Below are 23616 nucleotides of genomic sequence, written 5' to 3' on the forward strand. Positions count from 1 at the left end.
TAGGAAATAATCTCATTTCTTTTAAAATGCTGGGTGGAGGGCAATCTTTAAGAGGACTTCTATTTGGGGGTACTTGTGCTTTTAAATTTTTATTTTCTCCCAGATCACTCACTCCAAAGGAAAGCAAGTGGCTACACTTTAAGTAGTTCTGCGGAGAGACCCCTGTGCAAGAAACTGAAGCTTCTAGCTGACAGCTGGTGAGGAGCCGAGGTCTGACTGCAACCATGTGAGTGAGTCAGGAAATTCACCTGTTGGTCTCAGCTGAATCCTGCTTAAGATGACCAGCAATGAGCCAGAGCCCTGGCTGCCAGCTTGACAGCAGCCTTTGCTAGAGACCCTAAGCCTGAAACACCCAGTTCAGTTGTGCCTGGTTTTGTGACCTCCCCAGAAGCCATGAGATGGTTGATGTTCACTGTTGCTTTATGCTGCTAAATTTTAGAGAAATTTGTTTCGTGGCACCAATTGATAATTAACACACATGTGCAAGTGAAATGACCAGGTAGGATTCAAAACGTATTAGTGATTTTCACTAGGTGGTAGGATAATAAGTCATTTTTATTTGCTTTATAAAATGTTGGCAAATATTTTTCCTTTTTTGGAAGACAAAAAAAAAAAAAAAAGAGAGAGAGACCATGTCACCAAGAGAGATCATACAATCTCCTGAAGAATAAAAAGATAAAGATGAGGAGACCCAATTTTAGCTCATCACATTTAAAGGTTCTTTTCAAGTTAATTAGCTTAAATGTGCAAAATTAAAAAAAAAAAAAAAGAAATGAAATTCCCAGCTGAGTGGCTGAAGGACATGGTGGAGCAAACTTTACCCACCAGAAACCATAAATGCACTGGGAGTGTTAACATCCACTAACGACAGGAAAGCAGACTTCCACGGGCTCCTTAGAAGGAAAACCCAATGGTAACAGAGTCTTGGAGCCAATGATGACACAGGACCCTTGCTTACCCAGCTTCTGGTCAAACCGCCATGCTGCAATGTAGGCATTGTGCCTCAGACTGCTCTGGGTGGCCAGCGGCACGGTGACATAGATGGGACCGTCCACCAGCACCGGGGTTCCATTGCTGCTGAGCAAGTGGACGCTGACAGCTGTGACAGGGGTCAGGTCATACCTGGTGCTGTTTCCTAGAAAGAAGAGGCAGTTTCTATCATGTTTTTACTAATTACCTGGGGCTGCAGAAACCCTTGGAAAAATAGTCCTTACTATAATCCTCATCATAACCTCATCAGGCAGGTAAAACAACCATTGTATGCATAAAAACACAGGCTCAGAGAGGGCAGCAATGGTAGCTACCCTGCGGTCAAGTACTAGTTAGTAGTATAGACCCAGGTTCCAAGCTGGGGTTTGCCAAGCCTATCTATTATGCTCCATTTCCCCAAAAGGGCCTCAAAAGGGAAAGATTTTTCTAAAATGCAAGGTGAAGTATATGTGGAAATCACTGAAAATGACTTCTACATAAAGTAAGCTCCAATAACATATTTAACACATATAATAACATAAGTCAACAGATGACCACAATGAAACCAAATATTTTAGACTGTTTTTTTTTAAAGAAAACAATAAATTTCTTCAAGGATTGCTTTAAAATATTAACTTCTGCTAAAAGTATACTATTAAAACTTGGACTTGAAGTATTTATGATTTATTTTAGTTGCCACTGTTATTTTGGTCTATTTAAAAGGAATTTAATATCCCATTTACCCTCCATTAGAGGCCTTATTCAAGCCAATGTTTTAATGACTGTCTCCTGATAAATTAGAGAATGCTTATGAGAGTATGTAATATTTATACACTTAAGCAATCAATTTTAGAGTTCTCTATAGTAAAATATAATATCATGCAAATATATTCTATCATAATTTTGCATCTTTCCTTGAACAGAATGAGAGTGATAAAAATTTTTTAGGCAACATTAGAATATGATCTATAAGGTTTCTTATTCAGCTACTTGTACACTTACCCATCTATCTGAGCTAATGCCTCTACTTTGGAACAAATGAAAACACTGAAAACAAATCGTGCATTTGAGAGTTTCTACAATGAGTTATGGCTAAATCCTTCACAGAGCAACTTCTGGATAGTCAACAACAGCAGAACCTTTCATGTCTGTTTTGCAATGAGGGAAAGGCAAAGGAAGAGAAGACTTTTATTTTTAGTCTGGTCATTTTGTTTTAGGATGAAGAAAACCAAATCCCAGAATATACCATGTTTCTGGTTAAAATACCTGTGGATTGGGAGATACATGTGCCAAGTGCTTAAGGTGACACAGTAGCAAAGCCAGGCCTATCATGCCTGACTCTAGGCTTTGTCAGAACCTCGGGATGAGATGTAACTTAAATAACTCATTGGACTCTATTATATAAACAATTTAGAGTTAATGTCTTCCTTTAGGGAGGGCTGTTCTCCTCCATCAAGCCCTCTGGGGGCTGTCTCTGTATAGGGAGGCAGCAGGTGAGTGGAGCAGGAAGCATGAGAAATGGTCTCTCTCTCATTCCTCCTTCCTCATCTTTTGATTCTTCCTTTTCATGATCCTATACATTCCTGTCCCAGGGAAGTGGGGTTCCAGAACCAGATCTGCTATGAACTACCCACACAGTCTGGCAAGTTGCTCTGCTCCTCTAGGACTGTTTTTCTTATCTTCACAACTAAGGAGGGTGGACTAAATGCCTTCTCAAGGGTATGGGCATAAATATTCTCAGCTGTAAGCATTCAGAAGTAAGCCAACATTGCAGGAATGAGCATATTAGCTGAACACAATATGCATTAGGTTCCTGTCACTGAGAGTCCCCTTAGAAGTTCTCTAGGTCCCTTAAAACATGGTAGGTGGTCTCATCTACATTCTGGAAGCCTCTCTGCTTCATCAGTACTCCATTAAAGGCCTCCCTGATGATGCTCTACCCTCCTGCTTTCTTTGTTCTGAAATGATTCATACTTTAAGGGCTAAGTTATTTCCCTTCCACTCTTTGAGTTCTCTATATAATTAGGCTTCCCTTTCTGCCTCATCGTTTTTTTTTTTTTTTTTGTCCTGGGGATTGAACTCAGGGGTGCTTAACCACTCAGCCACACCCCCAGCCCTTTTTATTTTCTATTTTGAGACAGGGTCTTGTTAAATTGCTTAGGGCCTCGCTAAGTTGCTGAGGCTGGCTTTGAGCTTGTGATCCTCCTGCTTCCGCCTCCTGAGGCAGCTGGGATTACAGGTGTGCACCACTGTGCCTGGATTTCTGCCCCCTCTTGATGTGACTTGGCTATTTATGTCCAAATCAAGATAGGTGTCAGGGCAAAGAACAGGAGGAGTGGGAAGCACGTCGGCAGCTAGAAGACACTGTCTCATCTCAAGCTTCCAGTTGATTAGTTACTTGTAACATGAATAGTTCAGCTTAGCCACCAGGGTTCCATTTGGCTTTGCATTCTACTCCAGTTCAGTGTTGAGTATCCCTGATCTGGAAAACCTTTTTTTTTGTGTGTGTGTGATACTTGGGATTGAACCCAGGGGGCGCTCTACCACTAAGCTACCTCTCCAGCCCTTTTTATTCTGAGACAGATCTCACTAAGTTACTGAGGGTTTAATAAGTTGTTGAGGCTGGCCTCCAACTTGTGATCCTTTTGTCTCAGCCTCCCATACTGCTGGGATTATAGGTGTGAGTCACTGTGCTCTGCTCGATTTGAGATCAAATCTGAAATCCATATTTCTAAGTCCCATGATGCTTAATTGGTAATGTCTATGTAAATATTAAAAAAAAAATAGCCTCTTCAAAATCTGAAATACTTTTGCCCAAGTATTTTGGGTGAAGGATAATCAGCCTGTCACTAACTTTTTGGGGTTGCAGCACAATTGGCAACTTGATTGTTTATTATCTTCCTGGAGTTGTCAGCGGAAGTTATTCCTTTAAGCCCCCTTGGGAACGCCATAGAGCAGGTCAGTACTTTCTTAGTAGCCAGGGGGAGACTGTGATGCTGGAAGGCCCAATATCTTTGGTTCGTGGGAGAGGAGGGCAACTCCTTGTGACGTAAGGAAGCCACAGAGCAGAGGGACTGGAAAGATTGAGTGGAAAGCGGCTGAGCTCTCCATATGGCTGCATTTCTCTATTTTCTCTAAACTGCACACAACTGCCCTCATGACACCCCAAGAAAACCTCCTTCTAATCCCTTTTGCATGCTCCTCTGTTTCTTTCCACCTTTGCTGACCTTACAGATATGACCTGTCATCCCATAGACACATCTGGTCCGGGTTCTCCCTCTAAGCTGAGATCTCTTAGATGCTTTTTATAAAGCAGGGGCAAGTAACTGTGGGGCAGAAGAGAAGCTGTGCCCAAGCTGGGACTGAAGCCTGCAAGGAGCTCAGAAGCTGCAGGCTCATGGTGCTTAGTGGCACCCAAGCTTAGGCCCTCTAGGTGAATGTGACTGTACCGCAGGCTGGATGCCTTTCTTGGTAGGTCTCAGAGAAGGCCTATCCTTTCTAGGTCAATTCATTAGTTATTTCAGTGGAAAAGAATTTTAATGTCACCTTCCAAGACCTTCTCTCTTCCCTGTGAAACAGAGTGATTTTAAAATAAAATGAACTCCTCTAAAATCAATAGCTCTGTGTCACTGTGTTCTTCTTGCCCAAGTCTTCTCAGATTTCATCATTTATTCAAAACTATTGGAAGCAGGACATGGAAAAATTAATGAGCTCTGAAAAATGAGGCTGTACCTCTGACTTGGGGTTTTATGATTGTGTTCCCTTTTGTTGGGGACACTGGATACAAGTTAGGATGGTCTCAAATGTGCAAGAGAAAAACAATGCTTCTCTCTTGCACATTTAAAGTAAAAGTCAATATTTTTCCTCCAGAATATTTACTAAAATGACACACATCTGTCTGATGGCAAAGGACTGACATATTAATCACACCACCAGTCCACAAAAAGTGAAACAATTCTCAAAATAAGTATCACAGAGGGCAGCAAAGTGAATAAGAAATGACCAGATCACCTTCATCTTTAACAAGAAACTTATTAACATGTTGTAAAATGTTTTAGGTTTAAAAGCTTTTTCAGAATTATAAATTTATGTAAAGTACTAGAAAATCAAATAAAGTTCAATGAAAGTGTTCCTAGGAAATGCAGTATCTGACCCAGCACAAATTAACTCAGAACAGCCCCTGGTTTTCAATTTTATGCTGTATCTAGTCTAAATTGGGGGAAAGAAGAGGCAGACAACACGACAATTTAGGGATTCAAAAATCTTGCTCTCATTGTGCACCATGGGAAGACTGAGGGCCATGTTGTCACCCAGTGCCCCGGAGAACTGCGCTGTTGGGTATGAATGAAGATCTTCTCTGGTAAGGAATTATCCTCTACTCTCTGGCTGGTAGCTTTTGGCTACTCTGATCTTGTGGCTGGATATGTGTCAGGCTATGACAATGACAGAGCTGATTTAGAGATCTGCCAGGAGATTCCAAATAACATCAAAGCCCGGCTATTCTGAGACATTCCAAGGAACACCACCCCCTCCTTCGGAGCCCTTTCCAATCCCCTTTAAAGGAAAGAAAGGCAGAGAAAGCAAGTGCAGAGACAGGGAATATGTGGGGAATACTGGATGGATACAGATGATAAAGAGCAAGAGCTCCCTGTTACTTAGGGTCCCACGTGCTGGTGGGGTGTGGAGTGCCACTGCTCATCTGCAAATGAGGCCCAGTGCCATCCTTTCCCCTCCCAGCTGTGATCGTGGTGGTGGTGGCTACGCAACTCCTTCAGGGCAGCTGGGCAGACTGCTGCACATATTCTACCTGGGACCAGGTGGAGGTCAGGGAGGCAGAAATCCCCTAATTCTGATCTCATATGTAAAAAGAAAAAAAATCCGATTTCAAGTATAAGATGTTCTCTGAATTGAATATAATTCACCAAGAAACGCCTAGAGAAGTTACTTCTGGCATCTGGAACCAGCAGAAAGGCTGGTTCACTAAAACACAACTTGGCAGCAGTGCAGACTGAATTTGGCAAATGCACTGGTGGAACCTAACAGCACAGATGCACTTGAACTTGTGGGGAGAGTTCTTCTGCCCTTTTTTCCCCTTTCGGTGCTTATGCTTCCAGCCATATTGAAAACCAACAAATACAAAACACAACCCAGAAGCTCCCACCGGAAAATCAGAAAAGAGATTCAAATTACCTGTTCCATTTCCATCTAGTCCTCGCAAGTAAGGAAAACTGTCCACCTCCGAGGGAGAACTGGCAGCCGTGAGGAAAGCGGTCAGGTCGCTGTAGCTGGTGTTCTCAGGCAACCTCAGGGCCCTTCTCTGGAAATGAACGCGAGGCTGTGGCCGGGCACCTGCAGGGATTAACCTCTGAGTTACCTCCCCGAGGAGGAGCCGTTTCAGTTTCAGGAAATGCCAAACCAGGAAGGGGCTTCTCCAGGGTTTCCACTTGCCTCCCCACCCGGCTCCTTCCCAGACTGCCTCCCATCCCTCATTCAGGCAGGACACAAAAATGTGGCAACATGCTATTATGGGGCGAGAAATAATAGCCCATTGTCACAATTGTTTTGACACAGGATGTTATTTAGGTTTTTAACAAAAAGCTTTTTCCAAGTTCTATTTGTGAACAGTCTCGTCACTGCAGGACGTTTGCCTGTGGATCGGTAACGTTGGGGAAAGTCTGAGTAAATGAAACAAATATTTGACAATTAATCTCTTTACACAAACAATGCCACAGAGATGCTTTGACACTGGTACAAACCCATTCCCTCATCTCTCTCTGGCAAAATCTGGTCTAACTCTAGAGACCGAAGTGAAGCAGAGCAAGGGGATGAAATGTTCAGTCTTGGAAAGAATCGCAGACAAGAGGCCCCCAGCATGACTGCTCTCTTCCCTGTGGAAGCTGCCATCTGAAAGCCCGACTATTCCTCAGGGGTGCTTACTAGTTGTGTCAGATTATGTCACAGGTTTTATAATGAAATGATCCAAAGTTATGCCTCTTCACCAAGTCCTGCTCCTTTGTGAGAAGGCGGGTGTACCCAAACAGTTACCTTGTGATGTCACCTGCGGTTTACCTTTTTCCAGATGTTAGGATTGCAAAGCTTGAATCTGTTTGTACCTAATGCGGTGGCGATAGTCACACTATGTGAAATTGGGAAGTAATTTTGCATAAACCCAGCAGAAACATCATTAAGACAAAAACTGTAATATCCTACCCCAGCATGAGGTTGAACCTGAGCCAAAGGCTCCTTCTTTCCAACCCACAGCTGGCCTAGTATACCAGCCTTGCCAGGAGTGGGTGGTGTTTAAGCCCACCCCAGGGTTCCCTTTAACTTGCCAGGGAGGAAGAACCTATCCAGAAGTATTCTAGAAGAAGCAAGAGCTTGAAGAATCAATGAGTCCAAGGTTCTTCTCTTTCTACGGGTGAGACCATGAAAGCTCAAAAGACTGATAAAATTATATCTTGATAGGGTCATCTTGGCTACCTGTGACCTCAGTGGTGGATGATCATAATGCTTCTTCCACCTCCTAAAAATCATTGATATGATCCATCCTCTGACTGGCTGTCCTCTGTGAAACACAGGCTCAGGTTCAGAGCCCTCTCAGCCAGGTGCCCAAAGTCACAATGGCCCTCTCTCACTCAGGTCACTTCCACTGGTAATGACTACACACGTCCATCAGTCCGGTTGCAGACCATCCACATCTTGTAACATCCCTAAAATAAACGCACTGCAATATACCAGCCTCTGCGAGGGCATCTGTATCTTTCAACATTTCCTCCATTCTCTTAGCCAGGTCATCTTTTCTTTTGATTCTACTGAATACTCATCTCTCACTTCTGCTGTTTCCTTGGTCTGCAATGATTGTGCTCCCAGTAGCTCTGACACACACTGTCACTGCCATGACACAGATACTGTCTGCTGAGGGGCCCAGCATGCTCCCCCAGCTGACTGCAGCCCAAACCCATGACTGGTGAAGTGATAGAGACATCTGAGGAATCTAAGGGCACAGGTTATTCTAAGCCATGGCCTAAACATATCCAAATGGGTATATGTAGGTGGGGGGAGTGGTTATGGCTGGCCTATCTTCATGTATTAAAGCTGCTAAATTTTCACATGACTGGGCGGGAATGAGGCTGAAGAGTGGCCCAGCCTGCCTGTCACCCCCGCTTGCCTCTTTCACATTCCTCACAGCATCTGTTTGAAATTTCTTCTGTTCTTCTCACACTTAGGGCTCCATCCTCATCCTCAATATGCTTCGATTTGACTTTGCTGAAAACACTGGGTCCTCCACTTCCTCTCTGCACTTCTCTCTCCTCCAAGGTCAACCCCAATCCCTACCCCAACAGTTGCTTGCTTGTTTATTGTAAGATGTGGCTGCACCAACAATTCTTGCCTTTGTCCACAACCTCTTTGTCTATAGGCTTTTCTTCCCTCACCAACAATTAGACTCATTTCCTCCCCATCTAGAAAAATCACAATCAAACATTACTCTAACTCTGTTATCCCCAGAAGCAACTGCCTTCTCTTCTTCTACCCAGCCTTCAATGATGTGGCTTTTACCCTCAACATATGCTAGAAATGTTGACTGCCTAATCCACAAACCCCATGATCACTTCTTAGTCTTTATCCTCACTGACCTCTTCACAATGGTCCACACTGTTTACTGTCCCCACCCACGAACCCCCTCCTTCCTGGCATTCATGGCCCTGCACACTGGTTCTCCCCAGAGTCTGCTTTTCCCCTTGCAAGTACTTTTCTTTTTTTCCTGCCTCCAGATAAAATGGTTCCTAAAGGGCTGCTGCTGTTCACACTGCCTCTGCCGTTTCTCTATTCTCTCTTTAGTGAGTTCCTTCCATTGTTATAACCTTGACTATCACTGTCCTCTCCAGCCCCAAACTCTTTTCTAACCTCCACATCTGCATTTTCCCTTTACTTCTAGGGTATTTCTACCCAGATGCCCATCTTGCATTCCCAAATCATCATGGACTTTCTCATTTAATGATCCCACATCCTCCCCAACATCCAGTTTTGACTCCAAGTCAATATCATCATTTTCCTTTTCTAATATCTTTCATATTCACTCAAGTGCCAAGACTGGACAATCTGCCTTTGTCAACATTTCTTACATCATCTTTCCCTCCCTTTCTGCCTCCACCCTCTGTTACCCTATGTTAGCTTTTCCTCAATTATTGTGAAATTCTCCTAACTGTCCCCCTGCCTCAGTCTTACCCCATTTCTGTTCTAAGATACACACTGATCATTTCACTTACTCACACACTGACTGTTCTAAGATACCACACTGATCATGTCCTAGAGACCAAAACTACTACTTCCTCTTCAAGTGAGAGGCACAGATTGGTGCTTTAGGATTTATAAAGTTATATATTATATACATACACATACACATTTATGTATATACATATATATACATGTGTGATATATGACTTATATAACTGTAAATTATAACATAAATTCTTAATTCTAAAGCACCAATCTATATATCTCTCTTTATATATATGCTATTTGTGTGTGTGTGTGTGTGTGTGTGTGTGGAGAGAGAGAGAGAGAGACAGAGAGAGAGAGAGAGAGAGAGAGAAGGAGGGGGGAAACGTAAAGAACACACATACACACACACATACACACACACAATATTTACAACAACTCTGTGAATAAGGAACTCTCCTCTCTCTTTATGGGTGAGGAAACTAAAGCCCAAAGAAATTAAAACAACTTGGCCAAAGTCATTCTGGTTGTAAGAGGCAGAAATTTTTTCAAACTTCTGTGTCTCTTTCTATTATCCCATGCTTACCTCAAAATAGATGCTCAATTACCAATCAGCCTCCAGTTATCTGGCCCCCAAAAAGACCACACAGTTCTACATTTATATGTATTTTCATGCTCATCTCCATGTCTGAGACTTCTGCCTACTGTTGCTGTTCTCACAGTTTACAAAATGCTTCTCAAATGCCACCCCTTTCCATAGCCTTTCTTGACCCCATCCCAAGCTCTAAGCTCCATTTGTGTCTCACAGATAGTCCAAATATGACTGTGCCTTGTGCCATGTTTATGTGGGTATTTGTGTATCTCCCTAATCAGAGGCACTATGAGAGAAGAAAATGGGTGGTAGAGCCACTTAACTCCAGGCTTAGGACCTCCCTCTACCACCTTTTCAGTGAGTAGCTTTGGCCTTCATGCTCTTTATCATTAAAATGGAAATGAATCATACTCATCTCCTAATGTGGTTGTCGTGATGTTAGTTCAGAACACACATTTAAAGTGCCCAACAGTGCCTCAGAAGCAGGATAAGGTGCAGGATAAGCATTACTTCACCAGCTCCTCTTCTTTAAAGACAGGTGTTCTGTGGAATGCACTACATCATGTCCTAACCATACCTAATGCTCAGCAATGCTTGCAGAAGTGAATGAGAAGATGGGCTATACTCAGCAACTTGCTGTATTCCAATTATGCTTTGCCCTAATTCCAACTAGATCAGGATCACCAATGCTCTGGGCCAGGTAATGCTGTGTTGGGATGCAGGCTGTTCTGTGCATTGTCGCACATTTAATAGCATTTTGGGCTTCTACCCACTAGATGCTAGTAGCAGCCCTCAAGATGAGACATCCAAAATGTCCCCAGACACTGCTAAATGCCCCATTGGAGAACCACTCTCTATATATTCTGAGAATCTTCACAATGATCCCCCAAACATGCTGAGAGTCTCCTGCGTGCGTCAAGGACACAGGAGATACAAAGAGGTAAAGGACAAAGCCTCTGTGTTCCTGGACTCAAGAGTCGAGAAGGCCAATGTGGAAATGGCTTATTAATCATAGTGTCGTAAGTTCTGGAATATGTGAGGAGGCAGATGAGAAGAGACAGAAGAGATGCCTGACAGGCCAGCACATGCCCAGAGGCGAAGGAAGTGTGCACACCAAGCACAGACTGCTTGGGACCCAGAGGCAGAGGACGAGGCTTGTGAAGGGCACAGTGTGTGCCACTCAAGACCTGGACTTGAGTGGGTCTGAGTGCCATCCTGGGAGAAATGACCCGGAATGTGATGACAGTGAATAGGAAGTTAAGGCAAGGTGCCCCAGACTTCTTCTGTATCTGCCTCTGGGCAGACAAAAAAACAGATACAATGGTATCTGTTTTTACCCAATTCTGATAGCAGGTGGGGAATGGCTATGGGTAGGGAGAGCCTAATGCTGAGGCTGCTATGAAGTGGCTCAAGTGAGAAATGATAAAGCACAAAATAAAGACAGTGACACTGGGGAGTTGACAGAGAAGAGGAGGCTCGAGTTGAAAATCATTTTTGGACTAAGTGACAGGCAGGGAAGTAAGAACCTCTGAGGGAGGTGAGAAGAAAGGAACAAAGTGATGGGCAGAGATGGTAAAGAAACAGAAACGAGAGTCAAGAAGGATGCAACAGGGAGGGTTTAAAGCCAGGCAGAAGTCAATCAGAAGGGGGTGGCTGGGTCTGGCAATTCCAGCTCAGCTAAACTCAGCAAGAGAAATTTCTCAAGAATAGCCTGGGACCAAGTAAAAGGGAGCCTGAAGGAATGCACAAGCAGGGGGAGATTCTCCAGTTTGGGAGGGAAAGCAAATTGAGGAGACTATAACCTGACCAAGGTATAAGAAGGGCTTCTCTTTAAATGGCAGACATAAGCAATCTTGAGAGCTGAGAAAGAACTAGAAGAGAACAATGGATGATTCTGCACAAAGGGAGGAAGGTTGGAAAGAAGGAGGAGATCAGAAATGGACCCAGCGGGAATGTGAAGGGACTCACAGTGGGGCAGACAAACTGCAGGAAGGAACATGAGCAGGTCCCTGTGAGAGAGGGGGCAGAAAGCAGGGGACTGAAGCCACTATGCCCCGAAGGCCTTGATTTTCACTCTGAAACAATCAGCAAGGTCACTGCTAAGGGATGGGGCATGAAGGTGGGTGCAGGAGAGGCTTCTGGCACATGTCCTAAGGAACAGAAAAGGGACTGTGCAGGGCACAATGAAGAGGCCCGGCCAAGGATGGAGACTGCTGGTCTGGGTGGTGCCAGTTGGCCAGTTGACAGATGAATAGCCAGGAGCAGTCTGGGGCATCTTGCCTTATCTTCCTTTTCACTGTCATCACATTCTGTGTCATTTCTCCCAGGTTGGCACTCAGGCCTCTGAGAGGCAGAGCTACACGTTGGTCCCCAGTTCAGTGTTCTCATCTTCCATTCTCTTCTCATCTCACTGACGAATCAATTTGCCAGCATTTTATAACAACGAGCACATTTTTATGTATGGCCTCTGCTGAGGGAATTTCCTCTAACAGACCAGTTACTCAGTTGCCCACCCCACTCTTTCTCTTCACTGTTATAAGACTGTTCCAGGCTTTCTTTATAAAAGAATACCAACACTAACAAGACAACCATTTCCTTTACTTTTAAAACGCAAGGAGTGATGACTGCTAAGGCCAATTCCATTGGAAACATGCATTTACTGTAGCTTGGATGTTTGCAGGCATGTACAGAATCCTACCTAGTTTGATGAGAGAACTGTTTTATTGATGAATCAGGACAGACTTTATGGAAATATCACAGAGTATCTATCACAGAAGGAAGAAAGCAGATCGTCATTTTATTTTCATAGAAAAACTCTCATTACTGTGAGTTTATTCTCTATCTTATTTGGTTGTCATCATTTTAAAGTCAAAACCCCAGCTGCAGCGTTGAGAGTTTGCCTGGGGAGAACAATGCGTCCATTCCCCTTCTCTTCCCGTCGCCATCTCTCCCCAAGTAGCCTTCATTCTCTTGAAGCTTTTCCTCTAGCGTCACATCAAACAATGCAGCATCATCTCACACAGCACGTGCTCTGTGTGAAGCTTCTCAAATGATCCGCCATCATACTCCTCAATCCTTTTCCCAGGCTTGTCTGACACATCAGACCCTCCAAGCAACACGCTCGAGTAAACGGGCTTACAGCACTTCACATTTCTGAGCAGGCAAGAATTTATTCTTTCCCTTTTCTAAACCCACTGAAAAAATAATAAATGCAACCACATAGGACCAGCTTGAGAATAAAAACAATATATCTTTCATAAATTCAGTGATATGTTGGTTTTGGAGATCGGAAGTGCTTTCCTTCCAACTTGCAAGCTATCCATTATTATTATAATACTGCCCAGGCCAAGGAATAGTACAAGTAAATGTTATTAAACTCATGAAATAGGGTAAGTTAAAAAAATTAACAAAACGTCTGTAATTTTAAGAAGCTGGTATGTAAATAAGATTACAAAAGGAAGAAATGGTTCTCAGTTAATTTCTGGTTAGCAACAGGAGACAGAGATACAATAGACTGAATAAATTAATTGCTAACAAAAACTACCTAAATGACTTACCTTCTTGGGTTTACTTATCTGATCATACTACTTGCTTCGGAGAGAAAGAACTATTCAAGTGGTGTGTGTGTGTGTGTGTGTGTGTGTGTGTGTGTACGCATGTGTGTGAGTGTGCATTTTGTTTTAGCATTCACAACCAAGAAAAATATTGACCATGGAATAAGCAGTCTATATAAGGAGGTTCAAAAAAGCAGTTGGCTTTTGACTGTCTTTTTGTATTTATTTACTCCAACAGTGAATTACTCACTGGGTACCAGTCACAAGGCAGGCACAGGGCCAGGCCCTGGAGGTACCAAGATGGTGAAACACAGTTGTTGCCCTTTGGGTTTTAAATTTAGTTGAGGAGTGTGCCACCAAGCCTGGCAGACAAGGAGGAGTTGTTAAAGGACCCAGAGCCCCTGGCTGGTGGGTTATTTATAAGGATCTGAGGAACAAAAAGGGATAGTGGGGCTTGTGGGCACCTGAGGACAGGACACGTTGGGTATTGAAAGTGCAGGAGCTGTCCCAGCTGGCCCTGGGCTGAGGACAGCTCTGGGATGACCAGGAAGGAGTGTAGTGTGGGATTTCCTCTCACTCCAAAGCAATTAACAAGACTCCACTAACCCCAGCTCTGCCTCCTTCTGACCTGCTTCCAAATGGCCTCCTCTTCCTACTCATCTTTTCTGTTATCTTCTAACTAGCTCACAGGCAAGGGCACAGACCCAGCCTGCACCTCAGAACCATTAAGATGCAATTCCTACCTCTCCTGGAGTCTTAATTCAGTCTGAGCAGAAGGAAGAGAGGCCAGAGCTGCTGACTTTAGCCAGTTCCCAAGCCCTGGCCACTCTATGGAATGGCTACCCCTATGCTGGGTGTCTGCTCCAGATCCAGACACCATGGCCTGGAGGGATGGAGTCACATGATCCAAAGTCCTTGGCAGATGAGGTTGCAAAGCAAGACAGTTGGCACAACTCTCCTCTCCAGTGGAGATACCTGGAGTATGGGACATTTAAGCTATCCTTAATGTCCAGGGAGGGTCTGAAGACAGGATAGAAGGTGAGGTGGGATGTTCTACCCATAAAATAGGAAAAGAAACTCAGGCTGGAACAGAACACATGAGGGAGAAGAACACTTAGAAGGGAGGTTGAGTCCAGATCCTAGAGACCTGTGGGTCCTCAGGAAGGAGACTGTTTTTATTCTTTAGTAAAGAGGGGCCAGGGAGAGAGAGACTTGAGGCATGAAGTCTAGTTGATTCTTCTTTATTTCAGGTTCACTATAACTGCATTTGACTCATGGAAACGTGAGAAGGGGAGAAAAGGTCACACACAACCCTACATGGGGAGAGGAGGACTGCTTACAGACTACACATGACAGGAACTCTGCAATCCCTCATGAAACCCCTCAGAGTCTTGAGAGGAGATGCTTGAGGCTGGCAGGTGACAGTGAAGAGGTGACAAGGAGGTCAGAGAGCCATGATGCAATACAGTGTGGCCATGACTCTGGATCCTACAGATTTAAGCACTGGTCACAAATACCTCACTAAGGACAGATGGAAAGGGAAGAAATGACATGTTTTCTCCTATAGGGAACCGGTGTCAAAGATGGCGCTAGAGGAAAAAAGAAGAGGCTAACAATGACTCTGTGGGGCCTACAAGGAACCAGGGAGAGGAGAAAGCAATACTCGGACACTTATTAGCCTTTGAGATTGACCAGGCCCCTAGGAAATGCAGCCAGGTGTGCCCTGGACTGTGACCCAGACAAAATTAACAATCTCTCCTTTGGAGAGGAGAGAAGATGGAGGACATTTCTCTTTTCCCCTTCACACACTAAAAGGATGGGTCTGACAGAAATAATATTATATTCAACTGGTGGTTTAACCAAAATTTAGATGTGTTGTGACCTCACCGGGACAAAACACGTTATGTCTCAGTTGTGGATAAATTCATTTCTGTGACCATCCAAAAATATGTGGGGTCCCTCATGAGATTTGAGTAGCCGGCCCCAAAGTTACTCTTGCTTCCCTTTTTAAATATTAAACCTACCTTGAAATCCTGATACTATTTGGACAACATCTTCATAGACCATTAGAGTAGCAGATCGTTCTGGAAGCAGGCCAAGGCTTAGCGAAGAAAATACTGCAGGAACAAAGATGGACACGAGTTTATTCTGACATTCAAATACAAAGGCCCACTCTAGTTTTCTAGGTACTCTGCATTCTTTTAATTTTCTGATGTCAAATCCATCGATAATATTGATTTTTCAAGATAATTAGTCAAAGCCCTTCAAAATACCACAAGAGTATTACAATCTCTTATATACAAACTGTTTGCCTTACAATAGTCAAAAGAGAAATTTGGTTAAAAGTTTTTAGTAAATTAACAGCCTCATTGCACTAAGAATATATTAAAAGCTTAATGCATACACTATATAAGCACAGAATACATAACGTTAGACATTAATATTAAGAAAAAAATTTTAAATATGTATTTAGATCATGTGTGCCTCATGGTAAAAGAATATTTGCCCCTATCCTGGAATCTTATAACATGATAGAACTTATGCCATTTAAAAATTACTGCTTAAGTACCTGGACATCCAACAACAAATTTCATGAAGCTTATACATGAGTAGAATGTACAGATATAAGAAAAAACATACATTATAGAATAATGATAATCATTAACATTCCCAAGCCCTTATAACAGGCAGATATTATTCTAAATCCTTTGGTTTCGGCCATTTGTCTACTAAATATTGAAACACCTCTCTCAAGTGTTATTCGCTATTACTAACATGTCCATTTTACAGGTAATGGAATAGGTTTAAAGGTGAGGAAATAACAGGTCCTTCTTTACTTAGATGATAATTGTAAGGAGCCAGGCTTTGAACTCTGGAGGTCAAACTCTGGAAACAACCAGGTAAATGTTTGTCTACTGATGAACAGAAAAACTAAAGTGTGTTATAATCACGCAAAACAGGAAGTAGTACGGACATGCCAGGAACTTTTGGACTGGTCACTGTGGGGAGTTTTTTTATGGGGAACGTGGTGGTTTAAGTCACAGAAATTGGGGTGATCTCAGGCCCTTTGTTCAAAACACACTGCCTGTTGCCTGTTTGGTACTGGCAGGGCAAGTATAGGTGAGGCTGAGCTTTGTGAAGTGTTTTTGTTTGCATGTTTGTTTTTGGTGCTAGGGATGGAACCCAGGGGCCCAGGCTCTGGTTTGAGTGCTGTGTCATTGAGCCATGTCCCTAGCCCAGAATCCTTAAATTTTTAATGAATTCCATGTTTCAGGAGCTGGAATCCAGTGGCGACCTGATCGCTTGGCCCCGTGCAGACGTTACATGAAGGCTTGGTGGCATAAAGCAGGGAGCAAGAAAAGGAAGAGGGGCTTTCTTCAAAGGAAGCCCCTTTGGTTTAGTGTTTGTGCTTTGTCCTCTGACAGTTCCATCTGGACTCTTCCCTACAACATTGGGCAGTGGCACTTGGGAACGGGGAGGCAGCCACAGCAGAGGGAGTGGTGAGCTGGAGAACTGCTTTGGGGGGCAAGGGGACACCCCTGGCGTGGACATCGGCATAGGTGGGTACGGGTACACCTTTGTCCCCCATGTCCAGCACTCCACTAGGGAGCAGTGCAAGGTCAGGGTGACTCACCAGGACTCTGCAGGTGCAAAAGGGAGTGTCACAAACATGGCCAGGCACAAAGGGCCACACACTGATTCCATTTATATGCCATATCCAGAAAGGCAAATCCAAGAGACAGAAGGCAAATGAGTGGTTGCCAGGTGCTGGAAGGGGTGGGGGAACAGCAAGTCAGGGGATGGGATTCCGGGTGGGGGTGGAAAAGGCTGGAACCAGGGGCCACGTGGTGGCTGCACAATTGGTGCATTTTATGGCACATGAATTCCATCTTGAACATAAAAATGAACAGAAAAGTTAAAGAAAAGAGAATTTACCTCAGAGGTTCAAAGTTCAGACATGGTTGGGGAGGAAGAATGAGAAGAAACTGCTATAGCAAAGGGTTTTGGGAGCTCCTGCCTCTGCCTGCCTGCCTGGCCATGGGTGGTCCCATTAGCGGGAGGAGCCCTAACATGGTAAAATCCTAGTTATGTAACCTCTAACACTAACCCTGTTGTCTAATGGCACAGGGCACCTAGTGGCCAGGAAGAAAGGACAGGACCCCTGTGGAGGGTATGTCTGTGGGAAATAGTTCACCTCCAAATGCTGCAGTGCCACACTCTGTCTCTCCACGTGCTGCTCGGTCCCAGAGCTCGCCCAGAGCCTTAAAGCATTTTCTAGGCCCGGAAACTCTGTCTGACTGGCGCGGGGGTCCCTGAGCTCTGAACTACCCGTGGGCATCCTTCAAGAGTTACGTGACCAACCATTGCAGTGTGTTTTGAAAACTTTTCTCCCCTAAACATGGTACATGGGGCAGCTGCTCTGGCAAACTGTTCTCAAAAGAGGAAAAACATGATTTCTTATAATGAGCCTGCTGAGCCTGCTGAACCTGCTGAGTGTGGCAGGGGCTTCCTGGAGCAGGAGGCCAGGGACTGGGCACCCAAACCCACTGAGCACCCAGGGTGGGAAGTGGCAGAGAGGCCCCAGGAGTTTCAAGTAGATGGTACTTCTACCCATCTCAGACTGATGCCCAGAGGTCCTCTTCACATCAAGTAGATTTTTTTTTTTTTTTCATGGTGCTGGGGATAGAACTCAGGGACTTATGTACATGCTAGGCAAGTGCTCTACCACTGAGCCATGCCCCCAACCAGACCCTCCACCCACCTTTTAAAAGTTAGATCTTGATTATTTGGTGTTGGGGATAGAACCCAGGGCCTTGTGCAGGCAAGGCAAGCACTTTACCAACTAAGCTATATCCCCAGCCCCACAGACCCTTGGTTTTTGATAAGTTGAGAGAAAGGAACATCTAACTCCACCTGGAAGAGGCAGGAAGAACAGAAAACAGTCCAGGTGGATTTTACAAGACAAAAGACAAGCTTGCCAAGTGAGGGATGGTAAACAAAGAGCAGCTTGGACAAACACAGAGAGGCCAGACTCTTTTAGGGAATGACAACTGCCCAGGGCAGCCAAACCACGAGGCAGGTCAGGGAGCAGTGGCCAGGGGGAAGGTTCTGCACGTCATCTTTACTCCCATCTGCTGCCACCCAAGGATTTTAGGCTGGCATATAATATAAGCAGACACTTGCATTTTAAGATGCAGTGCTCAATGGCATAGTGGGTGGTTTTGGGAGGGGGTGCAGATTAACCTGGCCAGAGGCTGCTGCAACAGCCCTGGATCACTGTAATAGCTCTGAGCTGAAGCAAGGGCTGTTGAGAAGGAAACAATTCAGATGCAGAGTGACAGTCTTTAGTGGATGGACTAGATTTTTATGTAGTTAATTTTGTGCTTTCCTGTTTGCCAAAGGTGAAGAAGACTGCTCTCTCTATGCTAGGCTCTCCAATCCCCAATCTATACCCGTTTCTATGAAAGGGAAAAAAAAAATTCAACACAACCTCTAGGAAACTATTGTTAAGGATGAAAAAAGAAATTCACTCCAAGATCTCATAAGGAGGCTCATGCAAACTAAAACACTGTGCGCACACACAGTATAGAAAACATTTGTTAGTTTTGATTTTTTCATATTAATTTTAGAAGAGGCTCCCGGCTCTTTTCTCTTCCTTGTCCAATTACCTGAAATACCAAAAGTATTAAGATATACCTACAAAAGAAAAAAAGTGACAAAAGCAATAATCTACTCTGCTTTTTACAAGAGGCCCATATAAATTTTGGTTGCTTCCTGTCTCATTTCAGTTAAGAGTATCTTTATTATGTTGAAAAGCCAAGCAGAATAAAATAATCAAAGACCAGGGGAGGTACTTGGAAATTATCCAGTTTAATCAATTTCATTTTAGAACTGAGAAACACAGGCTCAGAAACTCTTGATAGGCCCAAGCTATGTGGGGCTGGCTAGGGGTGGGCAGGCTTGGTACTGGGTGTCTTCATGCCTCATCCAAAATTCTTCCAATTAAACTACTCTATTGCCATTATTTGACTCATTTAAGGAAATGGACATTATGGAAATGGTTTCTTTTTCTCAAAGGATCATTATGTTAACATAGTCGAAATTAATAAAATTGGAGCACAGTCGATCTTCATTATTCATGGATTCCATCTCTGCAAATGTGCCTACTTGCTAAAATTTACTTGTCACTTCAAAATCAATGCTCTTGGTGTTTTACATGCCTATGGAAAGAGTAGCCAAAGATGTGAGTTTCCCGATGCACATATTTCCAGTGGAGACACTGGACACTCTGCATTTTGTTTCAGCTCTCATCTCTAAGTGTTCTTTTCTCCATTTATTTAGCTGCTAAGCTTTTCACATTTTTTTTCCACTTTCTATTGGTGATTTCACTACTGAAAATGGCCTCTAAGCTTAATACTGAAGTGCTGTCTGGGTTCCTTAGTGAGAGAAGGCTGGGATATGCTTTATGGAGAAAATATGCATGATAGAAAAGCTTGCTTCAGCTACAGTGCTGTGGGCCATGAGCATGAGTTAACCAGCCAACAACAAATATTAAATAAGGTATTTTTAAACAGAAACGCAAATACAACATTGTGAGCACAGAGGCTCCAGGAACAAACTTACCCTGTGCTTCCCTCAAAGCACTGGTTCAGTATTTGCTAACTCCATCTTTGAGGCAACTTTATAGACTGTAACTTCCACAAATAATGCCAGTTGTCTGTACTTCGTGTGGCTGTTCACCTAACACAGGCAGATACTGTTTAAATTTTCCCTAGATTATTTCCAGTGACTTCACAGTATAGAAAATAATGAAGTCAACTGTGTTTCTTTGTTGTGAGATGGAACCTAATAAATGCGTCCTTTCCTCTTTTACAGGCTCTCAGGGTTCTATCCCAGGCCCACAGTCCTCCATTATTTGGTGCACCTCATAGTTTTGACTCTCATTTGACACTTCTGATATTCTCCAACTAAACTTCTAGCCCAGACTCTCTCTAGGAACCCCAGTATATTTCAAACTGAAGGCTGGTTATGCTCACTTGGTATCCCAGAGGCAATTTAACCAAATATATATTACACTAAACCTTATCATCAGCCACCAGTCCAACACCTGTCCCTCTCCTCCTGTCTCCCTGATCTCCTTTAGGGTCTCCATCCACCTCTGCTTGCACCCGGAGCTTGGGGGAACCTGGTGTGGTCTTTCAAGCCTATTGCCTCCCCTTGCAGGCTCTGTCCAGTTTCACCAGCCAGAAATCTGAGGTTCAACTCTAATTTTTTCTATTTGCTCTTCTACCTTACCTCTTTCTCATCCATTCTCCAAGGACTTTCAAGAATGCTGCCTGTTCAGTATTTCTCAGGTCTGTCCCTTTTTCTCTTAAATTTTTCCTACATGATCCCCTTCAATTGTATTAACATCAAATCCACTTTCCATAACTCATAGAGTAGGGATCTCAAACCTTAGTGAACATTTTTTATACATGAAGTATCTGGTGGTGGCAGTGATAAGGCTGCTTGTAAAAATACAGATTCCCAAGACAGCCTCCCACATTGAATGGCTGAGTCCTGTCTCTCTGTTTCTACCAACATCTTTTGATGCTGGTATCTATTAACCTCAAGGCTCGGTACCCCTACGGTCTCCTCCAGGAAACCCTGTTCATTCCCCCCAGCACTGGTTAAGTCTCTTCCCCTGGCATCCCATATGAGTGTCTCTATATAAATTTATCTGAGTATTGACCCTGCATGATGGTTGACTTTGATTGTCAACTTGACTGGATTAAGGGATGCCAAGACAGGTAGAAAGCATTAATTATTTTCAATCATTGCATTATTTATTCTAAAAGCTTCTATAGACACTGAGCACATATATCCTCTTCTGCTAAAGGAAAATCCAGGTGGTTTGGCATTTGGTTACAATAATTAGACTCAGTCATCTTGGCCAGTGAGTAGATGATCTGGGAAAGATCTGCTTTAGTGTGTGTGTGTGTGTGTGTGTGTGCGCATGCGTGTGTGCGTGTGTGTGTGTGTGTGTGTGTGGTGGGATGGAGGTGGGGGGGGGTCCCAGATAGAACTAAAAGGTGGAGGAAAGACAAATTCTTGCTCACTATCCTCTGGAGGTGGGATGCCCTTCTTCACCTGCTCTTGGAGGTCAGAACTCCAGGTTCTCTGGCTTTTAGGTTTTGGGACTCATACCAGTGGCCCCTGGGCTCTTGGGCCTTTATCTCAGACTGAGACTTACACCACTGGAGTCCTTGATTCTGGGGCCTTTGGACTTGGACTGAGCCATTTTACAGGATTCCCTGATTCTCCAGCTTGAAATGGAGGGGACTTCTTAGCCTCCATCAGCAGGTGAAGCAATTTCTCTAGTAAGTTCCCTTTTCCCCATGTCTCTAGATAACTTATCAGTTCTGTTTCTCTGGAAAATCCTGATTAAAAACACCCTTGTGATGGAAATTATTTCTATGGCTGACTTCATAACCACATTTGAAGCTATCTAGGCCGAGTTCCAGATCTGGTGCCCAGGGCAGTGTCTGGTATATAGTAGGTACTCGATAAAAGTAAATTGAAATACAAAAAATTTTACAAATTTGAGTAGACACTGGGGCTTTATAAAGCAGAGAAAGCTCTTCTAGGTGTGGCCACACATCCTCAAGGCAGCTGGGTCCCTGCAAGGAGTTTGTCTGGCTATGCTGCAGGATGGAGCTGAACACTGACATGGGTAATTTTCCCAGGACTGCCCTTAATGCTATGCACTTACTGACCACCTATTGTGCTGGGTGCTATAGGGTAGTTTACCTGTGGTGACTAATTTTTAGTCAGAACTACTCCACAAGGTCTTAGCTTCAATTTACAGAACTGGCAAAAGGAAGCTAGAGGGCTCCTCTGCAGAAAGGGGACCAGAGCCCAATCAGTTGGTTTCTAAAGCCTGTGCTGTTGTGACTCTCAGCCCCAGCTTTGACACTCACTGGTCTTGGTGTCAACATACAGTATGGTCTGGGTACCAGGTGGAGTCTGAGGTCAGGGGACAGAGGGGCCCAGTAGCTGCCACTCCCCACCTACCCTATCTTGAGCTGAAGCTGTGTTAGGCATCATCCTTACTCCTGGAAGTGGACACACCATTCTGTGTGACCAACAGGAAAGGGGTAAGACTTTTGGACATCCTTGCACTGGGCCCCTGATGTGACAGCCGAGGAAGGAGGCCCCAGAAGCTGAAGAGGACATTGTGCGCTAAAGTCCAGTTACACACCTAGTCCTACTAGTTGTCATGGTGCAAAGTGAAGTGGTGGGGAGATGATTCCACTGTGTGTATGTGACATGGCAGCCAGCTTCACACGTTGACCCCATTTTCCCCCCACCTAACGGGGCCCCAAAAGGTCGGCAGAAAATCAACACACAGGTTTTACTGACTATCTGACTTAACACCTTCAAAACGGTTTCTGTTCTGACTCCGGCATCATTCGCCAATACCATGAAGTCGGTTTTAGACAAAGATTAAGAACACCTTACCAGGTAATCGGATTGGCTTCCACGGGGCAGAGTTTGGCACATAGGCATGCTTTGTGGCGGTGACGATTAACTGACTGCCCAGCTTGTACTGGAACTTGACAAAAGCGACACCATCTGTCCCTGATGTGCCAGAGGCAATGGAGACCTGGTTGGCAAAGATCTCAATAAGCGCATCTGCGATGGGCTGGTGGGTACTGGCGTCGCTGATGTGCACCTTCAGTGTGACTTCTAGAAACAGAAGAAGCAAAGAGAACAGCTGTTGTGAATCAAGAAACAGCAATAGCAATTCTTCCATACCTGAGATAAGAGCTGGAAGGTGGGCCACGCTAAGACAATCTAGGTCAATTGTGGTCATTGTGACTGGGGATGTCTTCTTCTTAGAGGTCCCCCTTTTAGTTTAAATGATTTCCTACTTTCTTCAAAGCCACTGCCTGTCATCCACAGCTTTCTTTACTCCTTCCTTTTTACTCCAACAGATAATTGGGAGTCAGGTTCTATCCACTCAACACGCTGGACAACAAACACAATAGTCTTCCATTCTTTCCAGCATTGCTGGCAAATAGCCCCAAAGGGCTCTGGCTACTACAGAAGGGAAATACATGGTTGGTGCAGGATAAAATCAACAATGTGAAAATCGGGTACATTATACACTTATTTGGTTCTCCAATTTTATCCATGTATCTTCATGCAGACTTGCAGGAGGTATACCACACATAGTTTCTCACTGAACTTGGTCTTCCATATCTCCAAATAGTATGCTAAATTACAACATAAACTCAT

The 23616-nt window shown here is 44.0% G+C and overlaps 1 protein-coding gene across 2 annotated transcripts in view; it reads right to left on the reverse strand.

The window, feature by feature from the left end:
• The window catches only part of Fam171a1 (family with sequence similarity 171 member A1), a 116447-nt gene that overhangs the window by 27149 nt on the left and 65682 nt on the right, over positions 1-23616 (reverse strand). For both annotated transcript variants that reach the window (XM_026408141.2, XM_026408142.1), the window contains exons 2-5: positions 22837-23064; positions 15360-15452; positions 6160-6318; positions 959-1135 (exon numbers count right to left, since the gene is read on the reverse strand). In XM_026408141.2, coding sequence (XP_026263926.1) covers positions 959-1135; positions 6160-6318; positions 15360-15452; positions 22837-23064 — 657 coding nt within the window. The remainder of the gene's footprint in view (positions 1-958; positions 1136-6159; positions 6319-15359; positions 15453-22836; positions 23065-23616) is intronic.

Source organism: Urocitellus parryii, chromosome 9, assembly GCF_045843805.1.
Source record: "Urocitellus parryii isolate mUroPar1 chromosome 9, mUroPar1.hap1, whole genome shotgun sequence".
In the NCBI taxonomy this organism is placed as follows: Eukaryota; Metazoa; Chordata; class Mammalia; order Rodentia; family Sciuridae; genus Urocitellus; species Urocitellus parryii.